The 14,916-nt window shown below is 40.8% G+C and overlaps 1 protein-coding gene across 2 annotated transcripts in view; it reads right to left on the reverse strand.

Annotated features, from left to right (window-relative positions):
* The window catches only part of sorl1 (sortilin-related receptor, L(DLR class) A repeats containing), a 75,785-nt gene that overhangs the window by 35,860 nt on the left and 25,009 nt on the right, over positions 1-14,916 (reverse strand). For both annotated transcript variants that reach the window (XM_026924164.3, XM_026924163.3), the window contains exons 6-9: positions 12,237-12,417; positions 4,219-4,320; positions 3,878-4,047; positions 915-1,107 (exon numbers count right to left, since the gene is read on the reverse strand). In XM_026924164.3, coding sequence (XP_026779965.2) covers positions 915-1,107; positions 3,878-4,047; positions 4,219-4,320; positions 12,237-12,417 — 646 coding nt within the window. The remainder of the gene's footprint in view (positions 1-914; positions 1,108-3,877; positions 4,048-4,218; positions 4,321-12,236; positions 12,418-14,916) is intronic.

Below are 14,916 nucleotides of genomic sequence, written 5' to 3' on the forward strand. Positions count from 1 at the left end.
ATTGCAAAGAAGTTTAAAGCTTACCATGGGAAATAGTATCATGTTTCACAAGCCGAGGTAAAGGGCATTCTCAAAATTTAAACACAAACTTCATCATCATCATCATCATCATCATCTCTTCATTTGTCTGATCTAATCACTGCTAAATAAAGTCAATTCTCTTTTGTTGTCTAACTTTCTCATTATGAATCTCTTCATATTAAGTATAAACCTTTCTAAAACTTACGAATGTGTAAGTGCTCTTCTTTGTTTTGATGATGATGTGACAGTGCAAAAGCATTGCAGCCTCTTGAAAACCGTTATCTCATTACCAACTAAACTTATCAGACTTATGTCAATTTTGATATGGCACATAACGACACAAAAGAAAGACTAGCTTGCAAGGGTTTTAGATATATTTAAGCAGACTGACTGCATTTACGGCTGCGTTTGTTAAAAAGGCTCCTTATACAACATCATCTCTGCAGGAAATGCCCAAGGCAAGGTAACTACAAACATTTCCATTGTCTATGTTGGTGTATGGCTTTTTTTTTATCTGAGGTATCAGAATATGTTTTAGATAAAAACAACCCAATTTTTCATCTTTTTCCGTCAGGTTCACACTTCAGGCCACGGCAACAGCCAGGCTTTCCCAGGTATATTTATTTCCACTGTCCTTTACTTCACTGTAACAGCTGACAGATGGAAGCCATTCTATTGTAAATATAATTTAATTGGTTTCTCTAATAATAAAAGCTATATAAACTTTATAGTCTTGTCATAAATGTGCCCAGGGCTTGTTGTGTGCTCAGAGAATCAGTCAAAACACCCTCACCACTTCCTCCTACAATAAAGACACCCACGCTCACACTCAGAAACCACACGCTGACACATCAGAAGCTCTAGAGCTTCTGTGGTGTTCAGGTTTGAGCTACCTGGCAATCGATGGAGCCCCCGAGGCTGTCGGAACTCGGCGGCTTCAGCAACTCCCAGGTGCCGCCCTTGTCAAAGGTGATCACCGAGCGCATGTTGTCTTCGCTGAGCGAGCCGTTGATGAGCGTGGCCACGAACACGCCACGCAGGCCCTCCACACGATGCAAGTCTGCAAACGGCTCATTGGCAAAGTACCTACACACACACACACACACACACACACACACACACACACACACACTGCTCACACAAGGTGACGTTTGAAAAGGTCAACACCGTGAGCCAAGTCCTGGCAGCTCATTTACATTAACATTGTGTACTGCACTGCTGCAGATCAGAGGTTTGGTGAAGTAACTTTCTGCTGAATGAGGTAAGAACGAGAAGGACTGCTCAAGTATGGAGGCTGCATGCAAGATACCTCTTTAACCCACCTCTGAGAGCCGTGCATCTGGATCCCGCTGGCAGGAAAGGGCAGTTAGAGATAATGTTCAAGGACAAAGAGAGATAGCGCATAAACAGTGTGAGCCCTAATACTAATTAGAGTGTCTATTTGACAAACTGGTGGGAAAATATTTTCTATTGGCTTGAAATAAACAGCAAGGCCTCTAATAATAAATAACGAGTGTCTATTTGCACAAGGGTGAAAATAGCACTGGCCCAACAGGGCCCATGAGAGCCATGACCTGATTTCATATTTTGATTTCATATTTATTATTATATTTCCTTTTGAAACAGAAAGTAAGGCAGGGGGCATGTCAAAGGGCTTGACTGTTAATTAGCCTATGGTGACGTTGACATGTTAAATATCACTGTTTCCAACCACCATGCTTCGGATTGGTACCAGGTCATGGGGTGTTTGTTACCGGCCAATAGCAGATTTTTTCCCCTTACCCCCGTGGTAAGCTTCAATGAGGGCAGAATGTTCCCATGGGGAAAAGAGAAAAGGCTGCTGTTTAACACAACGCAGTTAAAAAAAAACTGTATCAAAAGAACCAAGCTTTCTTGACAACACAACAGTGATATTTCCAAATGCTCGCTCACTAGCTTGCTATGTCACTCTCTCTCTCACACACACACACACACACACACTCTAGCAGAATACTTAGTGCACTTCGTAGCGCACAGACATTCAGTCTGTAATGTTTTCAGTGTGAAATCATACACATTTGAGCCAAGATCAAGATTTCGGACTGGAGTAAGTGCAGATACACACACATAAGAACACCAGCCATGTACTCAACACACAGGGAGAGCAGTTTGTTTAGCTTGAGACATATGCATTCTAGACAGCATTTGATTAGATGTAAATGGTATAAGCACAGGATGAGTCATCAAATAATTTTACCATTTTCCAAGAAATGATAAACTGTAAAATTAAAATACATCACATTTATTGGCTTATATGTATCCGCAATGCCACGAGACTCATACACAAAGGCCCATGCCTCTAATTTGACTTAAACACATTCAAGCAGAAAAGTGTAACCCTGTGACCTAAATACAGCACTGCGCTAATGTTGCCAGCTAAGTAGTTAGGCTCATTTGGATAACGTTACCACTCAGTTAGCAGCTATATGACTTTAGTAACTAGCCAAGTTCTCTAACAAGCTAACTACGGTTAGACTAATGTTGCATTTGAAAGGTGTCAGAAACTGGGAAATCCCAATTTTCCTATTTGAAAACTGCATTCAAACATCCAACAAAACCATATTTAGTGAACAACACGAGATTCTGGATGACACACAACTTTACGTGACTTATAATACGACCTTTCACCTTTCTGGTGGTGAAAAACTTGCTGAGTATGTACTTTTTAATGCACTTTCATTATCTCTTATCTGTATTGCTTCTGAAAAATTGTCTGATAAGAGAAGAGTCAGAAATAATTATGTCTTGGTATGGTAAGGCGTCTCGCTATATGCAACATACAGCAAACAGTGATATCTACATGTGAAAAAATATATACCTGTTGCACTAATTTTCTTGCTCTGCAATAAGCACAAACATTTATATTCATTTCGAATATATCAAATAAAAAGCAGGTTGAATATCCTCTGGAACTTTTCTGCCTGTTTTGCAGGTATATCTACCAATAAGCACCTCAATGGAGTGAAGTCATATTTCTTAGTTCACCGTCTGGTACATATGATCATGTGATGAGCATCCAAATGCAGTATAAGCATTATATGACGAAGCATTATACCCACGAAGGTCGTGGGTTCGAGTCTCGGGTCCGGCAGGGATTGTGTATGTGTGTGTGTGTTCACTACTGTGTGTGCACTTGGATGGGTTAAATGTAGAGCACGAATTCCGAGTATGGGTCACCATACTTGGCCACATGTCACTTCACTTCACTTCACTATATCATCATTAACACCAAGAAAGAACAAGTTAACTAACTACTATTAATTAAATAATAAATAATTAAAACCTTCAGCCAGATGGGAATTAGCAATGATCAAACTGGGTGGTGCAAACTCTGTGTGTGTGTGTGTGTGTGTGTGTGTATATATATATATATACATATATACATATATATATATTTTTCCCCCAAAGTGCAAACAGCCTCTACACTCTTACCACTTCCTCCATTTTATTCTTAAAAGAAACGGCCATAGTGTAGTCTGGTTTTCATTCAGTTCACAGATTCGGTCTGTTATAGCTGACCTACATGAGCTAAAAATTAACTGCTCCCAGAAGCAAATTCCTTTGTCACCTTTACACTCCTTTTTCCACTGAAGTGAATTGGTTTTTTTCACTACACTAATTCTTTTGCATTCAGTCTGGCCAAGGGCTATGGGTTTGAAGTGAAATGAATTTGGTCTGTTCTTCTGAACAGTGTTACTCATTTGTGGGAACTGGACCAGCTGAGACAAAGCAAAAAGAGAAACAGCATGAAGATGAATTAGATGCCTAATTTTGGAAAATGTGTGTGTTTTTGATCAGTCACATGTCACAGCACTACCTGATGAGGGTGTTGCTTCCTGAACCCTCGGGGCTATAATACAGCACATTCTCCAGAGAGAGAGAAAAGGCGAGCCCCTGCGTGTCTGAGATGTACAGGTGTGTGACGTTGTTGTTGTGGTTCACACACACAAACACCTGATCCTCCGAGGCATCTGCTATGTAATACTCCTGCAAAACACGGAGAGAAAGTGTCACATGACATGACATGGCATGGCATGTCAATCAGACAAACTGCTACTATTTAAGTTATTTATTCCTGACCTTGTAGTGCAGGGGTTCTTGAGAACCACAATTAAGAATCGTTGGTTTAATGAAATGACAGAGAGTAGCGGTACTCACAGTGATAGGGTGGCGAGTGTTAAACTGGGCTGCTCTCATGGGCTGGCGGTTGTAGGAGACCCACAGCTGTACCGACTGTGGCTCATGGCTCCCGAGCAGCGTCTGTATGAACACACACACAGCCTCACAATCAAGTCACACAATCAAGCTGCTCCCCAAACCCACATAATCAAAAGAACTATTAAAAAAAAAAAAACACAATATAGGAGTACTGTTCCTGTCATGAAGAATAGAAGAATCTATGAACATGAATAAGATGCAATTTGGAAATGTCCCCATGTTCTCCTGACACTCCAACCCCTCCCACACTACCCCGGTTACGCAATGCTAAGCTGTGCTGTGCAATTATTAGAGAAATAAAACCCTATTTGAACCTCACTCTGACCCGGAGACTCAAATGGAGACTTCTCTTACTCAAAATCGGAGAATTGTTGTTATAATGCTAAGTTCACCAAGTTCAGCCCAACGTGAAGCGGAGTTACTGTTACCACCCCGAGGTTAGATTATGTTCCAATAACAACACATCCTGGAAGGTTTAATTCCTCTTATACTACAGCAATTTGCCAATAATTACATTACGTTTAATAATGTTGAACATCCACAAGACAAGTTAGTTCCTGTTACCACTTGCATTACAGCATCTATAAAAGTCGCTCCCTCACCAGCCTCTCTTTTTTCTTCCCTCATGCATCTGTTAAAAAGACAACAAAAATGCAGCCTGCGCTATTACCAAGAAACCGCAATGCCCTCCATCCTGAAGACTTTGCTGTGTCGGAAAAGTTGAAGTTATAGCTTTACCTCTGACTCTTACAAAATGCTGACACTGGACACTCCTTCCAAAAATGCTAAATAAACATCTCTTTACAGAAAACTTCACCATGTCATCAATTACATGTGGAGGGTCCGCCATACCGCACCCAAGTTGTTACTATAGAAACGATAACCTATCTATAGAAAGGAGAACAAGTGCAATAATATAAACCTTGCGGTCGAAACACCATCCATACCATGCTGTTCTACAAAATTAATCAACACCTTCTGACCAATCAGATTTGAGCACTGTGGTAGAACAGTACATAGCTAGCAGGATAGTTATTATTACTTATTATTTACTGGTTTGCATTGTTCATAGATGGACACAAACGTGACAAAATACACCAATTAACATTAGCTCACCATTACCATTAGCTAAGATAGCTAGCTAGTCATCGATCATATAAAGGTTTCTGTTCAACACCCGATTATCCTCTAATCATTTCCATGATGTTCAAGCTATATTCGAATATCAGTGCTGATATAATCAGTATATCAGTTGCTTGTTGTCAAGACTACACTGGGTTTACTGCATCATTCTGGATTAGCAGCCCAAGCTTAAAATCCCCACAAGATGGTAGTGGATGCCTGAGCCAAAAAAAAAACACAAACAAACATTGCAATCACGAGGGGTACGGGGGGAGAGATTTCTTCCTCCTAAGTGCAGAGCATAGAGAAAGCCATGAGCTTGACAGGCTGCAAACTATCTGCCCAGCATTAATGAATTTCCCCTGATGAGGCGGAAAAGCACTTCTTGTTCTCTGGTGGAAAACAGAGCATGCAGTGTCGTTGCTCTCTCGGACCCTCTCGTCACGGCCCTAGCATCCATCGTCCTGATTTATCTGCCTTTTAATGGCCGTCTCCAGGAACAGACTGCAGTGGTGTCACAGGCAGCCAAAACACAATCTGGCTTTAGAGAGCAGGGAAGGGCGCGAAAAGGGTTTTGGAAAGCGCCGCCGTTGCTGAGAGAGCATGAAGAGAAAGAGCTGGCAGCGTGGTAACAACGGCTTAATCTGACAAAGAGGACAAGCTGGGTTTGAATATGCAAAACTGACATGGCTATGCAGAGCCAAGGGACTGGAGCAAAGGAGATACACTGTGTTCCTCTAGCTGTTCGTTCCTGTTTTCTGTCCAATTTACCAGAGTGCAGGGCCAAGTCCAAATAATTTTCTAATGGTGGTGCATGTAGGCGTCCAATGATGGACGGGTTCCATTATCACTCACCTGACAAAATGCTTTTTACACTCTTTCTGGAGTGCCTCTTTGTGGTGAACCAGCTCACACAGAACTGTATTAACTCTAATACCTCAATAGAGACATGTAACATACACGGGTGTGGTCCAAGTCTGAGAATTGATCTCTCCTGCCAATGAGAATTTGCTTTTGAATTCCGACCCGTCTGCCAGCATGAATGGAGCTGATTCTTCCAGACTTGCTGCATATTTGGCTCTGAGAGGCACTTTTCCTTCATTGTGGGAGAGGCTTTTATGTCGGAAAACAAGAGCGTTACTGTGCTGGCAAGCTCTGTGGACCAGAGAGACCTGACTCACGAGCAGGAGCTCAGGCTTGTAGATCTCTGCAGCTTGATTAGGCTGTGTGAAAGTTTGAGTGTGTGTGTGTGTGTGTGTGTGTGTGTGTGTGATGTGACCTGCAAGCTCAATTAGCAAGCCTGTGTCCCAATGTAGCTGCCCTGGTAACAATCGATAATAATAGCATGGTACATAAAGTACATTTGGAAGTGGAAGTACAATAATTAATACTTCATTTGTTTTTTTTTTTCCATCTCCATCTACTCAGATAAAACAGAAAACTGGGACGAGGAGAAGTCGAGAATGAGATGTTCATATCATACTAAAAAAAAAAAAAACCAGCTTATTTTTAAAAGGACCATGTGAAGTTTTATTATTACCATCATTTCCGGGGATTTAATTAATCTTTTATGCTTCTTGGTGCCAAAGGTCCTTGTGATAGTCATTATGGTAATCCTATTAGGAGGCCCAGGACTACTGAGAGAGTGAGACATAGCAATATAGAAAGAGAAACACAAAAAGAGACTGTCTAAGACAGACAGTTCCTCAAAACAGCTAATACACTCTGACTGTGTGTACACTAGTGACTCCAGTCACGACTGACTAATGTTGGATCTAAAAGACAGACTGCCAGAACCAGTAAGAAAGCTTGGGACATGCCATCTGGGTCACATGAGGCTACCACTAGTCCCAATACTTGCACAATTCAGTCAGCATCTTTGTCTTGAGCATGGAGACATCACCAGCCAACCATTTTGGCTGTGTGCACTGGGCTGTTCGTGTTTGTCTAGACGTCCCCGTAATTTCCCTAGACATCACCATATCATCTTGTTTCAATAATGACACCAAGCAACCGTAATGATCTTCTCGTAAATCCATCAGGTCATGAAGGAAAATAATCAAAGCAATAAAGAGATTTCAGTGGAAATTCATAAGGAAATAGAGGCTCATACTGCAACGTCGTTTTAAAAAACAAAGTGGAATATTTAGCACTTAAACAGGAAGTGGTATATTTGTTAGTTCTTCTGCACATTTCAGAGAAGCCTATCCTTTCCTCCTTAGTAGAGATAAAGAAAACCTACAATCCTACAATCGATGGCTATGAATATAACCATGGGTTTGAACCGTTGCAGTAGTAGTTATGAAACCTCATATTTGTGTATGTGTGTGCAGTAACTTCTTGGCATGGCCGCTATGGAGTGTAGCGCTGACAACATGACCATATGGTCGCACGGGTTAGTGGAACGCGGGTAAGTGGTGCATGAGCAGTTAAAGATGCCCTGGGGAGCGCAAACCACACGTTTATTGAAAGCACATAGATCTGCTACGTCAAATAAGCTACACCTCATCCACTCTTTTCAACAACTCTCACATAACATGCCATTCATTACGGTGGTTCAATTACTACCTGTAATATCAGAGACCACAATAACTCATGCAGTAAAGATAATCTCGGCCTGATCTGACCTCCCGATGCTGTATTGGGTTCGACAGACGAGCGTTCGAGGTTTATTTTAACAGTCCAAACATTTACTGTGGGCCACACTTGGTTAAGAGCCAGTGTACACACAGGCATGAGTAACCACTAAAATTTGGGGATAAACAAACCCTCGCAGGCTGGAATCCAGTTAGGATAATAAACCAACTCATAGTTTTAAAAGTTATAAGCAAAACAATGGGCAATTGTTTTATTCCCAAGTGCTCTGCAGCAATTTTTGGTTAGATGTCAGTTTCATTTTACAAAAGCTGCGATGTAAAGAGGCAGCCAAGAAAATGTTCAAAAAGCTTTGCATGGGCAAAGTGCTTTTTCACAGAATCTGGCGTTCTCAGAAGGAGCCCTAAACACAAGCTGCATGCAACTGCTGAATCTAACCATAGTATCACCGCTAAAGTGCAAAAGCTCAGTGGTTATTATCACTTCTGCTGCTGGTTCCTTCAGCAGTCTGTGCTTTGCCCAGCTGAGTACTTCAGGTCTTTATTTTTATAATGTACAATCCACTAAGTCAGGTGGAGAGCAGATTTACAGTCCCCACCAAAAGTATTGGAATAGCAAGGCCAATTCTTTTGTTTTTGCTATACACTGAAGACATTTGGGTTTGAGATCAAAAGGTGAATGTGAGATGATAGATCAGAATTTCAGCTTTCTTTTCCTGATATTTACATGTTAAACAACTTAGAACATGGCACCTTTTAACTGACAGGTATTTCTTGTTGCCCAGGTGTGCCCTGTTAGATTCATTGTTTAAACAATTAACAGCTCTGAATGTCTACTCCTAGTTTGAGCCCTGGGTTTCACCTGTGAAGACTGCATTTGTTGTTAAAAAGGATAAACCAACATGAAGACCAGAGAGATGTCTATGGGAGAAAAGCAAGCCATTTTAAAGCTGAGAAAAGAGGGAAAATTGATCAGAGCCATTGCACAAGCATTGGGCATAGTCAATACAACAATTTGGAATGTCCTGAAAAAGAACAAAACCACTGGTGTACTGACAACCAGATATCAAACAACAGCAGTTGTCAGAAACATTGTGTTGTCAGAATGACAGAAACATTGTGAGAGCTGTGAAGAAAATCCCAAAAACAACAGTCAGTGACATCAACAACCTCCACAGGGCAGGGGTGAAGATGTCACAATCCACCGTTCGAAAAAGTCATTGAGAGCGGAAATATAGAGGCCATACCACAAAATGCAAACCACTCATCAGCAGTAAGAATCAGAAAGCCAGATTGGAATTCGAGCCTCAAAAGTTCTAGAACCAAGATTAAGATCTGCTTATGAGCCAAAACATTATGAGCTCATCTCTCATGCACGGTGGAGGTAGTGTCATGGCTTGGGCTTGCATGGCTGCCTCTGAAAAGGGCTCACTAATCTTTATTGATGATGTAACTCATGATGGTAGCAGCAGAATGAATTCAGAAGTCTACGGAAACATTCTATCTGCCAATTTACAGATAAATGTATCCAATCTAATTGTGAGAATCTTAATACTGCAGCAAGACAATGACCCAAAACACACTGCCAACACAACAAAGGGGGAAAAAAGTGGAAGGTATTAAGACTGGCCATCAATCACCAGACCTTAACCCAATTGAGCACGCATTTCACCTCTTGAAGAAGATACTGAAGGAAGAAACCCCCCAAAACAAACAATTTTTCCTTACTTACACCAGTGGTTCGCATCATTTTTGCATCTGACTCTGACTCCCCAAAATATAGGCTGGATTTCATAAATTCCTCCCTCTGAACTCTACATCATACTACACCAACTTCCGTTTCGCCACACAGGGGACACGGACTACACTGAAAACCCTGTGGCTGTGTCTGGTACTGCTGTAACCACGTTACACTGCTACTTCTGCTGCCACTCCTAACTTCATCACACACAACATCTATCAAACACACACACTACATGGCATTGCTGACCAGAACTAAACAAAACAACAATCTTTTCTTTTATTTAGATTTGTCTTGCTTTTCCTTTCCAGCCACTATCTCTTTCAGCTCATAACAACAATGTGAAACAGAAAATAAGAAAAATAGGGAACTTGATCTTTTTATTTCCTTCCTTCCTCTTTTTGTTAAATAAACAATGATATGCAGAAAGAATTTTACCCAAAGATTTCATAATACAGTTTTCCTTTCATATCCATCACTGTCAATACCAGTGCATTATGTTTAGGAGGCAGTGGCTTACTCTAATAATGTATCTGGACAGCATTTACATACCTTGAAATAAAGCCTGTACTGTATTCTCTATTCTGGGTATTTTTATTGTCTAAGACAGAAAGAACTTCATGTAAACAGTCTACTCTGCAGCTAATGTCTTTCTTTTCTTACTGTTTTATTTGTACCAGAGACTGATCACCATCTGCAAGTCCACAACCATCTCTTTTGTACAATTTAATAACACAAAACAGATGATTGTTGTCTTCAAGAGGACTTACTGTGATCTGTCTCTGCTGCAAATCAACGACCATGGAGACAGTCAAGAGCTCCTGGCTGCTTGGTGCGTACATCACAGAGAATCTCACATGGGCCCTTAACATCGTCTTTCTAGCCAAAAAGCCCAGGAGCGTCTCCACATTCTCCCCTGAATAAGTCTTCAATTCATTCTACAGGACCGTAGAGAGAACACTGAACAGCTGTGTGAGCACATCACTAGGGTCTCTCTGCCTTCCATTGATGACGTAGATCAGAAACACTGCATCTGCAAAGCCACCAACTTTAAAAATGGACGGACAAATCATAAGCCCGGGCACCCAGGACACGCAAATTTAATTTCCAAGCTATTAGATTTTTTAGGGAGAAAAAAAACATCTTACTTCGTGTTGACTTTGCAAAACAAAAGTTTTGGTTACCCCTAGAATGTTTTTTTACTAGCCGGGTTAATTAGCATGCATGGATGACAGACAATCTTTTTTATAGTCAATAACACACTGGTATGTGGAAACACTGAGCACAATAAAGACAAGCGCAAACCTGCCATACTATTTTTACTAAGTAAATAAAGACTCTAGTGAGATTCAAATATATCCAGCATGTCAGGCAAGGATATAACACCACATCTCAAACCAGCCAAAACCTTAGGCAACAACTTGGTGACACAAACACAATGTCTTAGTTTAGAAACTTTTTACAAGTAAATAATGATCATATGTTTGTTCATCTCCCTTACGCTGCATTTTCAATACTTCAATTTACCTGGGCCGGGGAACAGTGGAGCGTGGAATAACAATGACCCACATCGACCTACGTGCGTTCGAGGTACAAAGTGGGACAAAATACATGGAAGGCCCCATTTTCGTCTTTTTTTAGCAACAAACTAGCCAGCTAGCTGTGATGAGTGATGTATATTTTCCTCCTCAAAACAGCTAGCTGTACAATGTTATAGAGTTAATAAGCAAATAAGTCTGTATGTTGATTGATCTAAAGCAAATACTTGTATATTTCGTCAGTAGAACTCATTTCAAGGTAAGAAGTGCTACTTTGTTTACGTCTGATGCTGTGCATGGCCATGTTGGTTCGTTGATTCGTTTAGGGCACGTCACTCTCTGAACTCAGAGGAACCTTTTTGGCTTTTCCTGGTCAGATATCCGGAACTACAAGCTACAATCTCTGATCGAGCGCAGTATTAGTCTATACACTTATACACGTTACTAGATAACTACTTCGTCATATGTTATTATATTACGTTAGCTACCACTTGTAGCTAACACTGGAGCTTTGACTTGCCTTGTGGGTAAGTTGGATAAGTTGGGTGGGTAAATTGATAGCTAATCAATTTATAGTTAATAAAGTGTCCACCCCATAACAGTTTTTCCCCAAGACAATCAGGTTCCTCAATACCTAACTGAAAGTACATGATCTGAGTAGTACATATTAAACAGACTCCCCGGATACACTACTATGTGCACCTGCACTTTATAACAGGATATCATCTTCTGGACTGTACGTATGCTTAATATGCAGCTACTACGACAGTTTACAGTGATATCAGCAAGTTAAAGTGCAGAAACCGAACTAGGCAAGATATTTATGTTTAGCTCATCTCTTGCACAGAATGCCACCCATGCAATCCTAATGAAGGTATAGTTAGTGTCCGGTGAATTTACTGTATTGTACGTTCCTTCTATCACAACAGCATGAGCTGCCACGCTTTACCATGCAGATCTTACCCTGGTTGTAGTAGCGAACATGTACTTGTCTCGGAGCTGAAAGCTGTCCACTCTTTCCAGAATGATGTGTCGGTTTTCCTCGCTCTGGAAGAAGTCGGTGCTGCTGAGAATGCTGGAGACACCCTGGGGTTCATGCCTCTGGACCAGCACTGTGGTTGGGCTGTCGTATGGCTCAACTCCCCTAGGAGAACATACACAGTATTAACACACTACAACAGCTGTATGATCAACAACAACAACAACAAAAAACCCTGAAAGATAGAAATGCACAGATTCTTCCAGCATGTCAAAGCTCTAGCTGAGAGAAACATTTACGAGCCCTTTGCACTTATCTCAATTTCAGCATGAATGGCTCCTAAAAGGTGCCTTTTAAACAAACACAACATGCATCACTTAACATTGTCTTATCTTTATTAGACAAATGGAACAAACAATAAATGTCGCTGACGGAAGAAGTATGTGAAAAACCTGTACAACAGTCACCTCTAAATATGGAGTCGAGTGCTGCAATCAGTTTCACCAAAGGGCGCTCAGAGACGGGGGAAAAAAATCACATTTCTCCCGTCTTACCTAGTTTTTCCAGATCAATAGTGGAAACTAATGTTCTCTGGACAAATAATCAAAAGCAAAGAATAATTTGTGAAGAATCATGATCACAATTTTTGGCCTATTAGATGAATAAATTAATGAATCAACTGGAATTTTATTTTCAGTTTGCTACAGACTAATTGGTTATCATTATCTGAGCTTTGATCACATGATTTTCGATTTTTTTTTAAAAAAATCACCAGAATATTCACCAGAAGTCTTACCGTAAAGATGGTTAAGATAAGGTTATCTACTGATTAAAATTTTTTGCTTCTAAATCTGATTCTAAATTGTGTTTTTAAATAAATTTTTTATTGAGCAAAATAAGTGGGATGACGATATTAGGAGAGCAGGTATCATGCAGCCTGGCCAAGCTGCATCAAATTCTACAGTAACGTATCAGAGGGTCGGATAATGATTCAAAACAGTGGAGTAATTTGAGTGAAATGCTGGAGCTGCAGCTGGAGCTGGAGCAGGAGCAGGGTCTGTTTCACATCACATCTCCTAACCTCTTTTTAATGGATCAGCAGCTACTGAAAACAGGTACCACTAGTTATTAAATATAAGCGTTCACATACTTTTTCCAGTAATTACCTTGAATGTTTAAACAATTTGTTCAACAAAGATAGGGAATTGCAATATTTTGCATGCTATAAGATTAGGCTCTTAAAACTGGAGCTATTTCTAAATGGTCCCCTTTTTTTGGTCCACATTCCTCTCCACACAGAGGCAAGCTAAGGGCCATGAAGCTCCCTGTGTATAAATGATTCAGCATAGCAGGCTTAGGATTTGAGTCATGGCTTCAGAGACCCTGGAGCCCTGAGATTTACTCTCTTGCTCCCTAGCACAAAGGCCTGCCTCCGTCCTTTTGTAAACATGCCAGTTTGTTTGTTGAGACTGGTTCTTGAAGCTCCTACCAAATGGATAAAAGGATTAGACTGAAGGGACAAGTACACAGACTACTATTCCACCCATGCCCCGCCCATTTCACGACCAGGATTTAAACTTCATACAAAGCTGGGCATGTGGAACAGACAAGGAACGGCACTTTTTTAGCACTCTTAATCAGCCTGCGGTGGAGCTGTGGGCTAACACAAACCTTCTCAGGGGATCAGTATTAAATCCGGAGAGGTTTCAGAGTACAATAGTACAGTTAAGGAATAAAACATGATGGGGCAGGTTGTATATAAGAAAATACCCAACAAAGGGGTGATGTGACTCTGTTACAACCTTGTAGTTGATTATTTTCCTATAATAGCGCATCCTGAAATGCTATATTCCTCTTCTACCACAGCAATTTATTTATTTATTTTTTTAATTCCCCCCCTGATTTTCTCATTAATTTAGTCTTGGCCAATTTCCACCCTCCATCTAGCTTTCCCTATCGTACAACAACTATCAACTTGGGAGGGTAAAGGCTATCATATGCTTCCTCTGAGATATGTAAAGCCAGCCAACCGCAGCTCTTCGAAATGCTGCTCTTGCTGCATCACATGGCGGAGAAACACAGAGGGAGGATAGCGCTATCTACCCGCTTTCGCATACATAACCTCATAGATGCCCATGATTAGTTAGTGCTGCTGTGATTGACAGGGGAGAGAGAGTATGCCATCCCTCCCACCCAGAGAGCACGGCCAATGCTGCTCTCTTTTAGTCCCGGTCATAAATAGCTGTTGCATCAATTAAAATTCACATTCTCCAGCAAAGACAGGCAAATTTTTCTGTTATAGCAACTAGAAACTGTCGTTCCCTCAACCGCCTCTCTTTTTCTCTTTCTCTTGAAGTTAATAAGACAAAAATGCAGCTTGTCATGCTACCAAGAAACCGGAAGAGGACAAAGTCCTTTGTCCTCTCCCGTGTCAGAAAACACTGACGCTGGAGACTCCTTCCCTAAATGTTAAATAAACAAAAGGCTAAACCATATCAACAGTTCAACATTTTTTCATTATTAATGACCGAGTTAAATACAAACATGTTATTTGTCTTGCAGATGGATCAGATTTGAGACAGCACTGTTGTATATTATACATCCGGAATCAGGAATTATGAATGGTTCTACATAAACCCCCTACTATGTCATCTGAGCAAGGCA

Source organism: Pangasianodon hypophthalmus, chromosome 14 (genome assembly GCF_027358585.1).
Source record: "Pangasianodon hypophthalmus isolate fPanHyp1 chromosome 14, fPanHyp1.pri, whole genome shotgun sequence".
In the NCBI taxonomy this organism is placed as follows: Eukaryota; Metazoa; Chordata; class Actinopteri; order Siluriformes; family Pangasiidae; genus Pangasianodon; species Pangasianodon hypophthalmus.